This window comes from Saccopteryx leptura, chromosome 11, assembly GCF_036850995.1.
Source record: "Saccopteryx leptura isolate mSacLep1 chromosome 11, mSacLep1_pri_phased_curated, whole genome shotgun sequence".
In the NCBI taxonomy this organism is placed as follows: Eukaryota; Metazoa; Chordata; class Mammalia; order Chiroptera; family Emballonuridae; genus Saccopteryx; species Saccopteryx leptura.
In genome coordinates, this window is record NC_089513.1 from 32,875,929 (window position 1) to 32,893,535 (window position 17,607).

The 17,607-nt window shown below is 41.6% G+C and overlaps 1 protein-coding gene across 4 annotated transcripts in view; it reads right to left on the reverse strand.

The window, feature by feature from the left end:
* MAPRE2 (microtubule associated protein RP/EB family member 2) overlaps positions 1-17,607 on the reverse strand; it is a 153,873-nt gene that overhangs the window by 64,110 nt on the left and 72,156 nt on the right. For 3 of the 4 annotated variants that reach the window (XM_066352968.1, XM_066352967.1, XM_066352966.1), the window contains one exon: positions 3,961-4,088. The exons of the other annotated variant lie outside the window; for it this stretch is intronic. In XM_066352968.1, coding sequence (XP_066209065.1) covers positions 3,961-4,081 — 121 coding nt within the window. In that variant the 5' untranslated portion in view covers positions 4,082-4,088. The remainder of the gene's footprint in view (positions 1-3,960; positions 4,089-17,607) is intronic. 4 annotated transcript variants of the gene reach the window in all.

A 17,607-nucleotide genomic window follows, 5' to 3' on the forward strand; every position in this document is an offset into this window, starting at 1 on the left:
AGGCTGGTGAGGTACAAACCTTTAATTCTATGAAACTCGGATAAGTCAGTGGCTTTGGGAGCCCTGAATGGAAAGGGAAGTGTTTTCCCACTGTGTGTATTTCTTGCCCACCGGGTATAAGCTAGGATTAAAAGGTAATAGCCCACCAGTTCTTGGCTCCGTTGTTTCATTACTGTCTGTCCGAATCTAATGCGAACCTGCACGGGCCAGGTGGCTGTGATGGTGGCCGTGGCTACTGCCTTTACATTAAGGATATTTGGTTTTGTTCTTATTCTAACAGCACTGTCCTTGCTGACTTAAATGTCTTCTAGAACAATGAAAGGTATAAATAAATTCATAAATAAATAAATAGAAAGATAGCATTCTCCTGCTAAATGCCATTGCTGAATACAAGAGAAAAGTCACCAACTAAATTATGAATAAGGAAACTGTGCCAGATAAGATTTTGGATAATTTAACTACAGTTTTAGTGGTTTGGGTTTTCTCAAAAATGCACTGCAAGCTTCTGGCTGCAGCACAAGGCACTCAAGGTGCTTGTTATGATGCAGAGTTTGGACTTCACACCCAGAGATATTGATTTAGAAGGTCAAGGATCTTAAGTGTGAGTCTACATTTTCAAGCAGCTCCCCGGGAGGTTATAAATGCATACTGTCCACAGTTTATACTTTAAAGCAGTGATCCCCAACCCCCAGGCCGCGGACCGGTACCGGTCTGTGGGCCATTTGGTACTGGTCTGCAGAGAAAGAATAAATAACTTACATTATTTCCGTTTTATTTATATTTAAGTCTGAATGATGTTTTACTTTTAAAAAATGACCAGATTCCCTCTGTTACATCTGTCTAAGACTCACTCTTGACGCTTGTCTCGGTCATGTGATACATTTATCCGTCCCACCCTAAAGGCCAGTCCGTGAAAACATTTTCTGACATTAAACCAGTCCATGGCCCAAAAAAGGTTGGGGACCATTGCTTTAAAGCAACTATTGTCTAAAATAGAGTAACATGTTTTTTTCCAGCTAAAACACATGTTTCAGAGCAGAAAGATACTTTTAAGTTTTTCTGAACCATTTACCTTGTAACCTTTGGTAGCCAGTGAGTTATCCTAATGGAAATGATCTGTGTGGATGAAAAGGAGGCCACACAGTATTCAAGCTCAGGGGAGACCTATATTATGGCCTTACAAACTCAGAGATCTAAAGTAACCACATAAGATGGTCTGAAATAAAAATTTTCTAACAGATCATGGCAGGAAATCATGTCCTAGGTCAGGGCATTATTTTTCCCTAACAAAGATCAACGTTTACCTTAGCCTGTCTCATCAACAATAACATACCTGATAACATGCTTTTGAAATGCAAGAGAAATCTTCCAGACCCTTCAGGGCACACACACTGCATTGCATTAGCGGGGGAACCACAAATCCCCACTGTTGTTATCATCACGGCCATTGTTAGCTGCTAACTACCCTAGACCTGCCTGTGTCAAAGAGGTCTGAGTACACGCATTTTCCTTTTTATCCAAGATTCCCCCACTTTGCTTTCCCCGCCTCCCTAACCAATCACCAGTGCTGATTTCATGTAACCCCTCCTGTCTTCCCCTTTGGTTCTGATGTATCAAGTAAGTGGTAAAACTGCCCTTTTCCAGAGCATTGTCTCAATTAGCTGAGATTTTGTTTCCTGGCAATTGTCATCCCTTTGGCTCAAATAAACTCATAAAAACTCTTATAGGTTTGGATGTTTCTTACATTGACATCTGTTTAATGGAGATAAAAATTGTTTCTACAGATTTCATCAAGCCACACCTGATAGCAGTATAGCTACGAATGGTTGTAAAATGCATGCCAATGCTTACTTTAAGATAACTGCACAAATGTTCAAGAATCCTTCAACAAATGCTGCTTAAAATTTTTGTGAATTTGGCTTAAGAAATTAGAAGGATTGGTAAAAAAAATTATGTATATTACTAATAAAATTTTATTTATCTAGAAAAAAACCTTTGATTTGCCTTTATTTGCTAGCAAACACTCTCCATGCATATTGTATAGGAAGCTCCTTATGAACTCAACATTTTAGAACCATGATTGTGAATTTTCTCTGACTCTTCCTTGTCCTCTTCCATCCTGTGTCTTTTTTTCTTGATAAACAACCCTATTCCCCATATTCACACGTACATATACCCACTTTGTGGCTAAGATATATATTAATTATAATACAAAGTGGCATGTGCTAATAACAAAAAAACTTGTTTTCAGAGTTTTTTGGGGGGTGGTGGTGAGAGCAAATTAATAAAATATGAGAGCACTTCTGCATGCACACCAAGAACAGCACAGTAAAAATTTGATTGAGTGGAGATTTAAAGCTGAGTGAGATGCCACAGGGGTTGATCTGACAGTAACTGTTAAGAGCCATTTCCTTAGGCTAACAATATATACCTGCGACATCAATGAAGTTTAAGCTTTCCTCTAGTTTGTAACAAAGGACAGGAACTGGTTAGTTAGCACCTACTACTGACCTCACAAACCACAGGACTTCATGTTTGTGGCTGGGCACAGAGAGTTGAGTGAGGCAACGCCTAGGTTCTGGCCAACCTCACTATATTCTGCCTCATGAGAAAAATGATCATGAGAGAAGAGGTGTCAACAGTATTCAAAGTTAGTCATTTAGTCTGTTCCCGTCAGATCCGGAGCTGGCACAGGGAGATTGTGTTCACTGGTGGGCACTACACTTAGACATATCTGAGACTGGCTATTGGGGGCTTTCCAAATTATGAATGCACTCCTGAAATCTTTTTACACACAGCTCACTGAGAAAGACAGTGGAACACCCAAAACCACTGCACCACATAAACCTGAGGGCTCCTTTGTATCTGTTGTGTCTCATGGAATTCCACAGGAATACGTTTCAGTAATATAGTCTATTTTCTAATACCATTTTCATGTCAGAGCCAAGGACAAATCTCTTACCTGTTAGTTCACAAGAAGAAAAGACTCCCTGTTTCTAAAGGAAGACTATTTCTTTCTTTGATGAATACACAAATCTATGCATGAATTACTTCACTAGTGGCACGTTTTTATAACAGGTTCCTACTTTATCACTGAAGTTGAATCTTTTTAGTTTTTAAACAAACTTAACTCAATATACTTTCCCTACAGACCTCCTTTATCCCAGACATAGTGCCCTCGCAGACATACAACAGAGTAAAAATCAAATACAATTCTGTCCTCGAGGATGCTCAATGCCGCTGTCAGGGGCGGAGTTAGACCTTCTGACAATGTGGCAAGTGTTATTCTGGAAGGGGAGGCACCGTGTTTCAAGAAAACTGCGGACCCTGGGAGCCTGGGGAACCCTTCACAGAGGGAGTGACAACTGAGTCAGATTTTAAAGTGTGACTGGGATTTTACCACAAATGAAAGGAAGAGGGAAGACATTCTCAGCAAAGGGAGCATGTAAAAAGGGATGCGAAGGGGAAGGTATCCACAGGGAACCGAGTATTTTGTGGGGCTGAGACACAGGGGAGAGAGATGCAGACAATGAAAACGGAGGAGACAGGTTGCAACTAGAACTAGCCTTGTAAAAGAGTTTGAATTTTATCCTATGGGAAGGACAACATGGAGCTCTGAACGTTTTTAAGGATGAGAGTTGCAAGACTCAATCTGTGTTTCAGTGAGAAAAGTGTGGTGGCTAACAGGGGACAACAGAGAAGAGGCTGGAAGACCAGTTAGAAGGCATCACAGGGCTCAAGGGAGACTGTTCCAATTATGCACAGGATGGTTCTATGCTCTTAGATGCTGGTGAACGTTTCCCCCCATACATTCTTAAGTTATACCTGAGTTCCCCCCTGTTAGTTATCTCAATACTGATAGATACTTTTCCTATACCAAATATATCATCTGTGATTCATAAAATCACATTCCACATGCTAGTCAGTAAACAGGTAAATACTTAAAAGATAATCTCTTACCTGAACAGAGCTGTTCCACTTTTGTGTAGTTTAAAGATACTATGTCATTAACCCATGCAATGATGTCATGTCTGCTCATAGTCTCTTGGGTTATCGAGGTAGAATACACATTGACCGCCATTCCCCAGCTAGAAAACAAACAAACAAGTTTATTTGCCAAAAGGAAGTCTATTTGCCATAATTCTAAATTTCATATATTGTTCCTACAGAATCATTTTACATGGCCCTCAATTGGACTCAAGAAATAGTCCGCTGTTTCTGAGATTCCTCATACATCCTTATTAAAGTGCATGTGTGGAATTAAAAAGTTATCAGGTCAGACCAGGCAGGGGCACAGCGGATAGAGCGTTGGACTGGGACGCAGAGGACCCAGGTTTGAAACCCCAAGCCCGCCGGCTTGAGCCCGGGCTCACCAGCTTGAGCGCAGGGTTGCTGGCTTGAGCCCAAAGGTTGCTCGCTTGAAGCCCAAGGTCGCTGGGTTGAACAAAGAGTCACTTGCTCTTGCTCTGCTGTAGCCCCCTCCCCCCAAGGCACATATGAGAAAGCAATCAATGAACAACTAAGGAGCTACAACAAAGAATTGATGCTTCTCATATCTCTCCCTTCCTGTTTGTCTGTCCCCATCTGTCCCTCTCTGTCTTTGTCACACAGACACCAAAAGTTATCAGGCTGTAACAGTGCACATTAGACTCATCTTTTAGCTTCATACATTATTTTATAGTACTTTCACTATTTGCTAACAGCCCGCTGCTCATCTAAAAACACCGCCATTCTTGCCTCCTCTTTCCCTCCCCATTACACCCAGTCCATCAGCAAATCCTCCTGGCTCTACTTTTCTCGTATTTTCAGAGGCTGATACCCCATCCAAACTTCCGTCAACTCTCACCTGGCGTTCTGCAGGAGTCTCTTCATGCTTCCCCTGCTCACCCCCTTGGCCCCACCGCCTAGTCTCATCACAAACGGCACAGTGATCCTATTGGCACAAATCAGATCTTCTTTCCTTAGTTCAAAACCCTCCAATAGCGGTTCATCCCACTTAGAGTAAAATCCAAAGTTCTCAACATGCTTTATAAGGGCTTATATATTCTACACCTGATATCTTCTCCTACTACCTTTTTCCCAACTCCACTCTATGGTATATATATCATACTATATATCAGGGGTCCCCAAACTTTTTACACAGGGGGCCAGTTCACTGTCCCTCAGACCGTTGGAGGGCCAGACTATAAAAAAAAAAACACTATGAAGAAATCCCTATGCACACTGCACATATCTTATTTTAAAGTAAAAAACAAAACGGGAACAAATACAATATTTAAAATAAAGAACAAGTAAATTTAAATCAACAAACTGACCAGTATTTCAATGGGAACTATGCTCCTCTCACTGACCACCAATGAAAGAGGTGCCCCTTCCGGAAGTGCTGCGAGGGCCGGATAAATGGCCTCAGGGGGCCGCATGTGGCCCACAGGCCGTAGTTTGGGGACCCCTGCTATATCATGCATATGGTATATACATCAGTGTGTATGTGTATGTGTATCTTTTTATTTTGGAAATTTTCTGACACATACAAAAGGAGAGCAAACAGAACAAGTAAGTTGTGTTTACTTCTTGGCTTCAACAATTAACAGTACTTGACCTATCTTGTTTCACTTATACTTCTGTCAACACTCCCTGCCCTAGTACTCTGTCTCCTACAGCAGGTTATTTTGAAGAAAATGCTAACTAAGCATCACATCAGTTTCCCTATAAATATCTCACTATGTTGCTAAAAGGACATAAGAAAAACCAAACCATAATAGTATTATCACACCTAAAAATAAAAACTTTCTTATATCATCAAATATGTGGTATTAATGTCTTACAATTTGTTTGTTTAGATCTGGATTCAAATAAAGTTCATATACTGTGATTCTTTGATATATACTTTGCATTTTTTTTACTTATAGGTTTCTTCTCCATTTCTAATATTTCCCTTGCAATTTTTTTTTTATTATTGTTGAAGGAACAGGGTTGGCTGTCTTATAGAATGTCCACACGTGGGTTTTGCTCACTGCATCCCATTGGTGTGATTTAACATCTCCCCTGTCCCTTGTATTTCTTTTCCTCTTTTTAAAAAATTTAAGTATAGTTGGTATATTACATTATATTAGTTATATTAGTTTTGGTATCAATACAGTGATTCAGCATTTTTATACCTTACAATGTGATCATGTCCCTTGTATTTCATACACTGGTAACTTGATCTATAGGTTGATCTGATTCAAGTTATAACAGGAGTGGGGTGGCGAGACGACCTCTTGCAGAGCTTGGACTTTCATCAGGAGGCACATCACACCTGACTCCTTTTGTGATTGACTAGCCATTGATGGCATCTGTCTAGACCCACCAATTCTTTAAAGACTTCAAAGTGATAGTCTATTATATGTTCTTGACTTATTAGCTTAATGAATTCTATAAAGACAAATTTCTCCCTGAGGTACCAATCATACAAAACAGGCAGAAAAGGTGCCTGATTCTTTCCCTTTATTTACCAGTTTTCCAAATAAAGATGTAGTTCCCTAATATTTTCCAAACATGACAAGTGGGGTTTTAGTTTTGAAATGTAATTATGAACTCATGGAGTTAAACTATTTGATATGCTTCAATTCACTGCCGTTTATAGCTTTATTGCTATAAGCTTGCAGAATGCTTATTCAAGATGGTGTCTGAGTTCTTCTGACAAAGTCCTAGAAGTCTTCAGTAACTTCCTTGCTTTCTGGTATGACAAAGTGTCCTAGGCTTAAACTGCACACTCCCTGTGTTAGACCTAAGACCAGTCATTTCTCTAGGTTCCTTATCCCTTTCAGTGGCAAATGTTATTCAGAGATAATATTTTTAAGCATGACTATATATTACAGAAAAATCTATATAGTTTTTACACAAAAATCTACATAGTTATGAAACAGCTATTTGGAGTCCTTATGAACTCCAAAGAAGGAAATAAAAATCTGCTTTTTTACTTAAAGGGCAAATGAAGATTTAATTTATAAATGAATATCCATCCATTCATCCTTAAAAGCACTCTCATCTCTAAATTCTCTTCCTCTGAATATCTGAAAAAAACTCATGGCACTGGCATCTCAGATAACTAACCATAATGACTGCTTTTCTACAATATTACCAAAGGATATTTATTTTTGGATAGTAACTCCCATTGTTTTCTTTAGTCTATCATTTATTTAAACAAAACTATTGACTTTTAATACCCATTCCAATTTTTAATTCACCATGTAAATTATATAAAACCTTAAAAGATAAATAATTTAAAATTTAAAACATTTCAGACGTTTGATATAATTTCCAGATACTGGCATAACTTTTGGCAGTTGATGTATTTTTCTAATGGTTCTCCAGGCAGTGCGGAAAAGCTTTTGAATTACTAAGCAATGTATCAATGGAGGATGAGGCATCCAGGCCCAGAATCGTGCTGGATGGGAATAAACCAAATGGGGATGAAAGTTTACTCTGGATGATTTAAAAACAAACTAGACACAATGTAGTGAGAGACAATCCAGTCTGTGTTTTGGAAAGTGAAGCCACTTACAAGTGAGGAAGCATGTTCTGTGGTTACCTAACAAAAAGAAATGTACACAATACAAGCAGGTAGAGGAGTTATTCTAGCTTTTAAAAAATCTCTGAGAACAAGGAAGCAAGTCATCTGCTGCAGATTCTGTCAATCAATCACACTCTTCTCCAGGTCTTTACTGATAGTGTTCACCTAAGGACAACAATCCTTCCATATCTAAAGACTTTCAGCTCACAAAAATAAGTAAAGCACTACTTGCCTTCAAGGACCTCATTAAGGTGACCACGTGAACAAATGATACAGCATCTGAATTTTGCTTTAGAAAAGTGCCAGTTAGTTTTTAGTGAATAACAGTTAATAGGCTCACCACTCTAACCTCCACCATGCCCCCTAACCCCCTCTAACCTTCTCTAATCAGCACACTACAGACTCCAGAACCCCTGTAGTAAGAGCAATCCTGAGTTAAGGGACCAGTGGGAAAACTAGGATAGAGGACAGACCAAGAATAAGGGTGAATAGGAAGATTTTCTAAAATAAGACAATGGCATTAATTAGATTTCCATACCTACTTCCAATTAATAGGTATAGAAATATATACCTATTAATGGAATCAATATAGTTAATTTCTAATTACCATCCATGCTGAGTAGAATATTCTTATAATCTATCTTCCTCCTCCAAACTTCACCAAAATACTTCTAAATTCACTTTGTGGCTGTCTCTCGCACCCTTTGTTAGCTCCCCGCCCAGACGGGCAATGCCTTCCAGTTTGGGTGAGAGAGCTCGGGGTCCAGATTCCCCGTCCCCAGGTGGGGAAGAGCTCTTCCTCACCTCCAGTACGGCAGGTGGCAGCCAAGGCGGAAAAAGAATTCTGCTACTGCTCTGCCATCCAATCTCTTCTCAACTCCTTCAGCTCCCACTTTTTCTATAACTGTGACTCCAATATATTCAGACGTAAGTTACCCAGGCCACTAAACAGTTCACATAAGAAAAATTATATTTGTCCAAATATTAAACTCAGGGCTGATGAGAGAGTACTTCATAGTGTTAGTGCTTCTGTAAACACACCCTAAAATCCCAAGATGTCATTATAATTTCCTGGGTGTCAATCTGTCTTACAGTATAGAGGTAAAAGGGCCAGCCCCTGCTTATTCTTCAGAAATGTGCAGCTAACAAGGAGTTTCTCTCTCGTTTTAGAATTCAAGTGGTTCCACGCTCCCACTTTGATCCTTGGGAGAATCCTACCAGGGAAGCAGGGCAGAAACATTTGTCTTTCCTGACAAATGTGGATTCCAAGTCCTGTTGAAGCGGGAATTAAAATTATTCAGATGTTAATTTTTTAATTTACTGAGTAATTTCCAAAAATTCAGTTCAGAAAAAGAAATGGCTAATATATAATAAAGTAATATCAAGTGTCACAGAATGAGGAGCCAGTGCATCGAGCAGGGTTTCTCTTCCCGTCTGGCTCTTCAATGACACAACAGTTTATTCTTAGGTGAAGTGCCATCTGGTCTCTGGGAAATAGCATTTCTCTCTGTGCCATCCTTGCAAAAAAAAAAAAAAAAAAAAAAAAAAAAAAGGAAGTTGAAGCACTGTCCTACAATTTGTGGCTTTCAGCTATATTGTTAACCAGGACGCCCGTGTTTAAACCGTGGTAAGTACAGCAGCACCCACAGTGGTGGATAAGGGACTTCCTAACAGGAGAGTCAGTCTGTGGGTCACTGTGTTTTGACATGGTATTTAAATCTTATTCTTAAAAAGTAAAATCTAGGCACAGTGGATAAAGCGTCGACCTGGAAATCCTAAGGTCGCCGGTTCGAAACCCTGGGCTTGCCTGGTCAAGGCACATATGGGAGTTGATGCTTCCAGCTCCTCCCCCCTTCTCTCTCTCTGTCTCTCCTCTCTCTCTCTGTCCTCTCTAAAATGAATAAATAAATAAAAAATCATCAGAAAAAGTAAAATCTACCGGTCCTACTTAAAAAATAAACCAATAATGATAATATATTTATACACCACTTTTGTGAATGTCTAAATGCCTTTCTGAAAAGCTGTCAATCTATTTATTTTTTGCAAACAGGAGAAAAAAAAACACAGAGAGAAACAATCCCTTCATATCTCCCGCAGGCAAAGTCAAGTCAGTGTTCGGGCTTGCCTGTGGCTGGTGACCACTGACCCACGTGACTTCACAGAAAGAACAGCCCCAGCCTGAGGGCCTGCTGACCCTGCCCCGTCCTCTACATGAGGTGCTGGTGGTGAGGTGGAGGCAGGGCCAGCGGATGCTAGGCCGCAGCTCCTCAGACGTACAGAGACTGCATGTCAGCCGACCAAAACACAAGGAATTTTCTGTGACTAAGTGAGACCTGAGTTAACCTGCTGAGCAAAACCTAGTTAAAGGCTTGGCAAGTCCTGAACTACAGAAACTAAAGTATGAATTCTACCACCTTACCAGTCACGGGCCCCCAAACCAATTACAAAACATTCTACCATTTTGTCTAAGGACAGATTTGGCAATGCTTGTAAATTACTCCAGAAGAGTGTCTTCAAAATTTGACCGATACTGTATATAGAATACCGTAACCAGCATCAACTGCAGCCTTTAAATTAAATTATTTTTTATGTAGTTCATTTTGTCTCTCTGTTCCACCCTAGCCCTTAGCAAATAGATCATAGCCATACTTCTGCATGTGTGTATTTGAGGTGGCAAGGAGGCCACTTTTCCTTATCTCTTCCCTTCACTTTTGAACTGCTCATTCCTTCTGGAGGAAAATGGAGTGATTTTCCGGCAAGCCCCACCATAGGCCAGGTGTCCCAGAATCCTGGGTCTGGTCTTGTTTTGGGTGTGTGGATGTAAGGAGAAGCATTCAAGAAATTAATTTTGGGAATGAGGCATGTGGAACCTATTTTGATATTTTTTTCACAACTAACATCTGAGTTTGCCAAACTTCCCAAGTTTAGACACGACCATCTGCAGAAGAACAGCCCACCATACGTGGTTGACTGCCGTCTGTAAAGAAGTTCCATTTGGCTCAGATTTACCCCAAACCCATTTTGAAGCTGAACTTCTAAAAACCTTTCCTGACTTGAGTTACCTTCCTTATGTCACTCCCGAAAGGAATCTATGTGCAACGGCAAATTTCACCTTCAATATAAAATATTGTGAAAATGCTCCCTATTCCATGCCAATGTACCCCATTCACACGTCTTACACTGACAACTGACAACTGTACCTACAGGGATGACCGTCTTTCTTTCTCTTGTAACAATTTCTGTTTTCAGTATGTTCCCCCATCTCTGAGAGAAGTAATCCACTTCTCACCTGGTGTCACATAAATGAAAACAAGGAACAGACTGAAAAGACATACAAAGAATAATGGTATTTTTCTTTCACCTGAAGAACTTACTTATTGAGTGTGGGCACATAAGGATCTCTGAAACCCTTATAAAAATCTAGAACCTAAATGGTTTCTTAAGTAATATTTAAAGATATCAGTGCTTCATAGGAAGTCACGTCCTGCAGACAACTGTTGGAGGACCTTGTAAAGTGCCTTGGAAGCCACCTTTCTTTACCAGTCACTGAATTTACACTTGGTCCAGGTTAAGACCTCATCTTAAATTCTCATCTCACAGGGAGATCTTTGGTTCAAGTTTTAGGATTAGGTTCAAGCTTGGCCTGTTCCAATATACGAGGGAGATGCATTATTTCCAACACACTCATAAACACAGATTTTAGTCAGAACTTTGTCATTCTAATAGAAATAGCCATTTTGCAAACACTTCTAAGTATTCTCCTGTTTGCCCACGTCCATAAGTACAATGCTAACAGCGTAAGCCAAAATACTCCAGTCTCAATTTTTAAAAGTTTTTATGGGAGTGTCATAAACTCAAAACATCTTATATCAAGACTGTCATAACCCGAGGACCCCCCTGTATTATGATGAAGAGTTTAAAAAGAGATTTAGCCAATCACTGATATAAAATATTTCCTTCTCCTACAGGTGACATCTTTTTAAAATAGCTGCAAATATTTTGAAGAAAAAAAAAATTTACACTGACACCCACAGATCAAATCCTGAGCCAAAGGGAAAAAAATCCCCAAAGTTGTTCTCAAAAACCACTTCTGCACTAGAATGTATGTACTCAACCTGCGTTGGGGGGTATGTGTGGAGAGATTCAGTCCCACAGCAGACATTCACTTCAATGTGTGAGTTTCCCTTTGAAAAGCCTTGAAGGGACACAAATAGATTCTGCCTGACTGCCTCCTTCCTGACTCCCTCCTCACAAAAGCCTGATGTGCACTCTCCTGTGGCTGTCCCTGATAATGACCTCTGTCCCCAATAATGAACGGGGCATCAGCAGGGAGTGATGGGTCAATGTGCCCCCTGAACCAGAAATTTCCCTGCTTTTCAGCTGTGCACAATCCAGTCTCCAGATTCAGTACGGCGAGGGGTAGCATTTAAACACTTCGCCAAAGAAAGGGCATCTCCAGATAATTCTCTATTCATCACTTTCTCTTTATTGGTGACCTGAAGTGTGGGGGCAGGGCGACAGTATTTGAGGAGGGAGATCAGGATGGAGTGAAGGTGGAGTAGAAGAGGATATATTTGAAAGACAAACCTTGACAAGATGAAATCTCCCTGGAGAGACATTACATAAACTGTATTGAATTTCACTTAGAACTGGGTATTAAGGCTCCCACTGAACTTGTGGGAAAACTGATGCATGCATGGACTCTACAGCTGAGTGGGAATTTAGGAGGTCCTCTGTGGTCTTCAGGTAGATGACAACACACTTGAGCTTCCCTGGGCAGATGTGCATCTGTTTTACTTTTACAGGGCCCTATACTCTGGTATAGGATTAGACAGACACACAAGACTAACTCCTCCAGGCACGCCCTTCTGCAGAGAGCAGCCACAGCGAGGGGGAGGGCTCCCGGGGCAGCAGAGGTCTTAGTGCAGTACTGACCAGACAAGGAGAGCGGAGAAACACAGGACATGCCCAGTTAGCAAATACATATATTTTATTAAAACACAGATGTTGAAGTACTACTTTTTTTTTTAACTCAAAATTAGGCTTTATACAATTTAGATCTAGTGAAGAAAACCAAGGTAAAGAACTTCAGTATTAAGCTGCTTAGAGAAACACTAGATCAGGGGTCCCCAAACTTTTTACACAGGGGGCCAGTTCACTGTCCCTCAGACCGTTGGAGGGCTGCCACATACAGTGCTCTTCTCACTGACCACCAATGAAAGAGATGCCCCTTCTGGAAGTGCGGCAGGGGCCGGATAAATGGCCTCAGGGGGCCGCAGTTTGGGGATGCCTGCACTAGATAAAACATGAGCTTATCCAAAGGCAGAGTTGCCTGCCCCTTAGTTTAGGTTTTTCTACGTGGCACACCATTGCAATTATTAGAATGCCCTTCCTTATCATTCACTGCTTAATGACAATGCTTTTCATACAGTACAAAGTTCTATTATATTTAAGTCTGACAGTCACAAGTCCTAGCTCCAGCAGATAACTGCCACCTCCCTGAGGAAATGAACAGAAAATAATCCTTTCTCAGGGCACTCGTCTCTTTTGCCATTGACAGTTACTCCTTAAAATTGAGAGATGAAGCTCTTCCCTGCCCTATTGCCAAGTATTCCAAGTACTATTTTAAAAAATAAAGGATGATTAAAACACACAGATTTCTCCAACTGCCTGTAAAAGAGATTGCATAACTAGCCTTGAACATCTACCTCCATTTTTAATAGGTTTGACGTTAACTGCGTTAATCCATCAAATACTCTTCAGTAAGTGGCTCCTTAACTTCACTATCTACAGTGTTGTAAGGAAATGCCACCGAAATGCATCTTTCAAAACAGCCCATAAAGGTTTGGGTTTTTTAACTTCAGAATTAACAAGTCAATTGTTATATGGGCCTGAAATGACTTGGAAATCTGGCTCTTATCCAAGGAATGAAGAAATTTTAGAATTCTAAAAAAAATTCTTTGTGGGATTCATAATGTTCATTGATATGAATGAAACTGAGCTGCAAATAACAAAAGAATAAAAAGGCTAAGGCGGTAAACACATTAACACATACAAAACGGGGATACACGGTTTTCATATGGTCAGAAATGCAGCAGATTAGAACTGATTGTATTTGCTTAAATGTCCATCTGTTTCAAACAGTGGGAGGCTTGGTATCTGTGGTCTGAAAATAATTTCACTGACCCAGAGCTCATTCCCATGCCACAGGGCTTGGCTGGTCTCCTCGGGTACCAACTCTGCTCAGTGCTCCCCCCACAACTTGGCTCCTTCTTGACCATATGCCTTCTGTTTACTTTCCCAGCCCTACTTGGCCCTGTTCCCTCCCACCCTGAACTTAGCTCTCTCCCATGACCCCAAGGCATTTCCAGTCAGGTCCTGAGCCTCCCCCCATGACCCCGGGTCAACTTTTCAGGGCATGAGTGCTGCTGCCACCATGACGAGAGCTCATACTCCACTGTCAGTCCATCGGGCATAAAACCGGGTGCATAAAATATAGCAGAAGTGTGGCAGTGGAATGAACATGCCACCACACTAGGCCAGGCTGTGCGGCGGGCAGATTATGTGGCGAGTGCTCCCACTTCCTGGTTCTGGGCTATTTTGTACTCCTGGTACTGCTGGCTCCTCCTCAGGTACTGAGCATCCACCGCTGTCTACCTTTCCACTTTCTCATTATAAAAAACACATGAAGGATGACAGCGTCAAGGTTAATCCTTAGGGGTCATCGGGGCTCGAGGCCTCCTGCAGAGAGAGATGTCATTCCCAGCTCTTGGCACCCCTGACTGCATCTCATGCTTCAGGCTGGGCTCAAATGTCAACTCCTCAGCAAGCGCTCCCTGCCCACCCTCTGCAGTGGTCTCTCCTCCAGTTACTGCCAGGTCCCACTGCAGGTGATACTAACACAATCTGTAATTACTCTGTTTGCTTACTGTCTGTCTACTACTCCTGCCCCCATCAGGTAAGCTCTATGAAGACACACACTTTATAGAACATATTTTGTTTACTGCTGTATCTTCTGTGTCTAGGGCAGTGCCTGGCACATTAGTGGGCACAATAAATAAATGCTGAATGAATGCCTGTGGGGAGGAGTTTGTGGGGAGGGGAAACACACAGGTTCCTGAAACCACACGATGTAAGCAATTGCCAATATATGTCTCTACTGCCATGTGAGAGGGTTAGGAGGAGATTAAATTAGGGTTGCATGGATTAAAAACTTTGTCTCCTATGACTAAAACAGGAGAGAAATGTGACATTCTTCATGTTTCCAATGCTGATATGCAAACTCAACAGCTGTACTTCAGCTTCATGAGAGCACTGATCGAGAAGTCAGGGGCACTGACTTCTAGTTCCGGAGCTACCATCCAATCGGGTGGGTAAACTTGGGTCTCATCTCTTTTTCAAAAGTGTAAGTAGTTAACATGTATTTTCTCATTTAGTCTTCACAACCATGCTGTGTGGTATTTACTGCTCTTATGCCATGAGGTTGGATAAGATACAGACACTTGCCCAGTCACAATTGTTAAGTGGCAGGGCTGGCATTGGAACCTGCGGCTGTTTCCAGGATTCTGGCTTTCAACCACGCCCCTTTCTGCCCTTAGTCTTCATTATATCAGGAAAGTAAAAGGGAAGGAAAAATAAACTTCAAATGAGGATAACACTGTGGTCTTCAAAAATCATTTTCTTTTTTCGTTCTACTAAGCCCTCATTTTGCATTTCACTTTAACCAATATGATTTTTTTTAAAATATTAAACCTGGCCCTGGCCGGCTGGCTCAGTGGTAGAGCGTTGGCCTGGCGTGCGGGAGTCCCGGGTTCGATTCCTGGCCAGGGCACACAGAAGAAGCGCCCATCTGCTTCTCCACCCCTCCCCCTCTCCTTTCTCTCTGTCTCTCTCTTTCCCTCCCGCAGCCAAGGCTCCATTGGAGCAAAGTTGGCGCGGGCGCTGGGGATGGCTCCATGGCCTCTGCCTCAGGCGCTACAGTGGCTCTGGTCGAGGCAGAGCGACGCCCCCTGGGGGCATGCCGGGTGGATCCTGGTCGGGCGCATGCGGGAGTCTGTCTGACTGCCTCCCCGTTTCCAACTTAAGCAAAAAAAAAAAAAAAAAAAAAAAAAAAAAAAAAGCCTGATACATAGACATCTGGATGACTGAGTTATTCAGTTTATTGCTGGGAATAATTTTTGGCTCAAAACCCTGCCAGCTGTAACATATATGCCATGCTAATATTTTAGGAATTACCACATTTTACATTTCTGGTTACTATGTATTTTGGACTAAAGTCTCTCAATTTGCTTATTATGGTACTTTAGTCAAAATAAGACAAAGATCATGTTTATTACTACTTATAATTTTTTCAACAGTAATAAGAGACTTCCAATTGGTATCCTGACTAGGTGTTTAGAAAAATCTATTTCTTTTTTAAAAAAATCTCCTGATATCTCACTCATAAAGATTGGTGCCTATTCAAAGGTCTGTATTTACATTTTGGTAAAATTCATTTTTAAACTCAGAACATTTTGCAATGGAAATGGAAAGTGAAGTACCAATAAAATTAAGCCAAAAAGGACGAGGAAAGTGCAGGCCAGTGTTAAATTTATTCCAGTGAATTGGGGTAACGCACATCCATAGACCCCCGAGCCCTGAGGGTGCCCTCTACTCTTAATTCTTTCCATAGCAGACTCTGACACAAAACCCAAAATGGCCAATTTCACATTATAACAATGTAACATTCAACTTCTTAAATATTAGCTTTAGTTGACAAGGGACTGATCAGCTTCTACATCAAAGGACACCCCAATGCCGAGAGAATCCTAAAGATTACATACAAGATGGCTGCACTTCATGAGAACAGGAAACAGAAAGTTTGGTTGTAGCTAATGTTCAACCAAGCTGGTGCAGCAGTGGGGAAAGGGTATTCAAACTAGGGGCACTACTTCATCACCAGCTCCCCAGGCTACTCCTTTCCCAGCTGAAAGGAGTCATTTCAGTCAGAGAAGGGATGTCCCCCTATGTTCCTAGACTTCCACCCTACAGTGGAGGTCATCCTTCTTTCCCCTCCCTTAGTTTCCTGCTACTCTTGTTTGGGCAACTCGATACCAGTCTTGTCTTTTTTGTATATTCAATTAAAAAAAAAAAGTTTTTGGGCCCTGGCCAGTTGGCTCAGCAGTAGAGCGTCGGCCTGGCGTGTGGGGGACCCGGGTTCGATTCCCGGCCAGGGCACATAGGAGAAGCGCCCATTTGCTTCTCCACCGCCCCCCCTTTCCTCTCTGTCTCTCTCTTCCCCTCCCGCAGCCAAGGCTCCATTGGAGCAAAGATGGCCCAGGTGCTGGGGATGGCTCCTTGGCCTCTGCCCCAGGCGCTAGAGTGGCTCTGGTCGCGGCAGAGCACCGCCCCCTGGTGGGCAGAGCGTCGCCCCTGGTGGGCGTGCCGGGTGGATCCCCGTCTCTCCCTGTTTCCAGCTTCAGAAAAAGAAAAAAAGAAAAGAAAAAAAAGAAAAAAAGCTTTTGTTTTTTGTTTTAAACCAATAGGCTCACCTGCCAATTATTTACTAGAATGAAAAATAAAAGGAACTGATAGACTTTGCATCAGAAGTACTCAACAGCCCCTGACAAAAATTAATTTACACACACACACACACACACAAAACCTCTCTGCTCTCTTATCTACTGCCTTGTTTTAGGTCAAAAGTGAAAACATTTCCATCATCAGGGTAGTAACACTGCAACTCTCAAAGGGAAATGCAAAAACTGAGCATTTGAGTAAAAAGTGGGTTAGAATTGAGCCATGTGCAAACTGAATTAGGTACGCAGATAACAGAGGAGCAGAACATGGGAAAGCCTTCGGGCTGGGAAAGAGTGGAAGCAAAGAAGTGTCTTAAAGCGAAGCCTCCTTTGATTCTTCCATTCTACAGCATGAGGATTTACAGGAAGGAGCAAAGGACAATGTAATATATCCTTGTAGTTTAACAACTGTCAGGGATTGTGGTCTGTACTGAATTGATAGCGTTTTGTTAAACTTGGGAAACTTAATGGCAGGAAAATAACAACTGATCAATG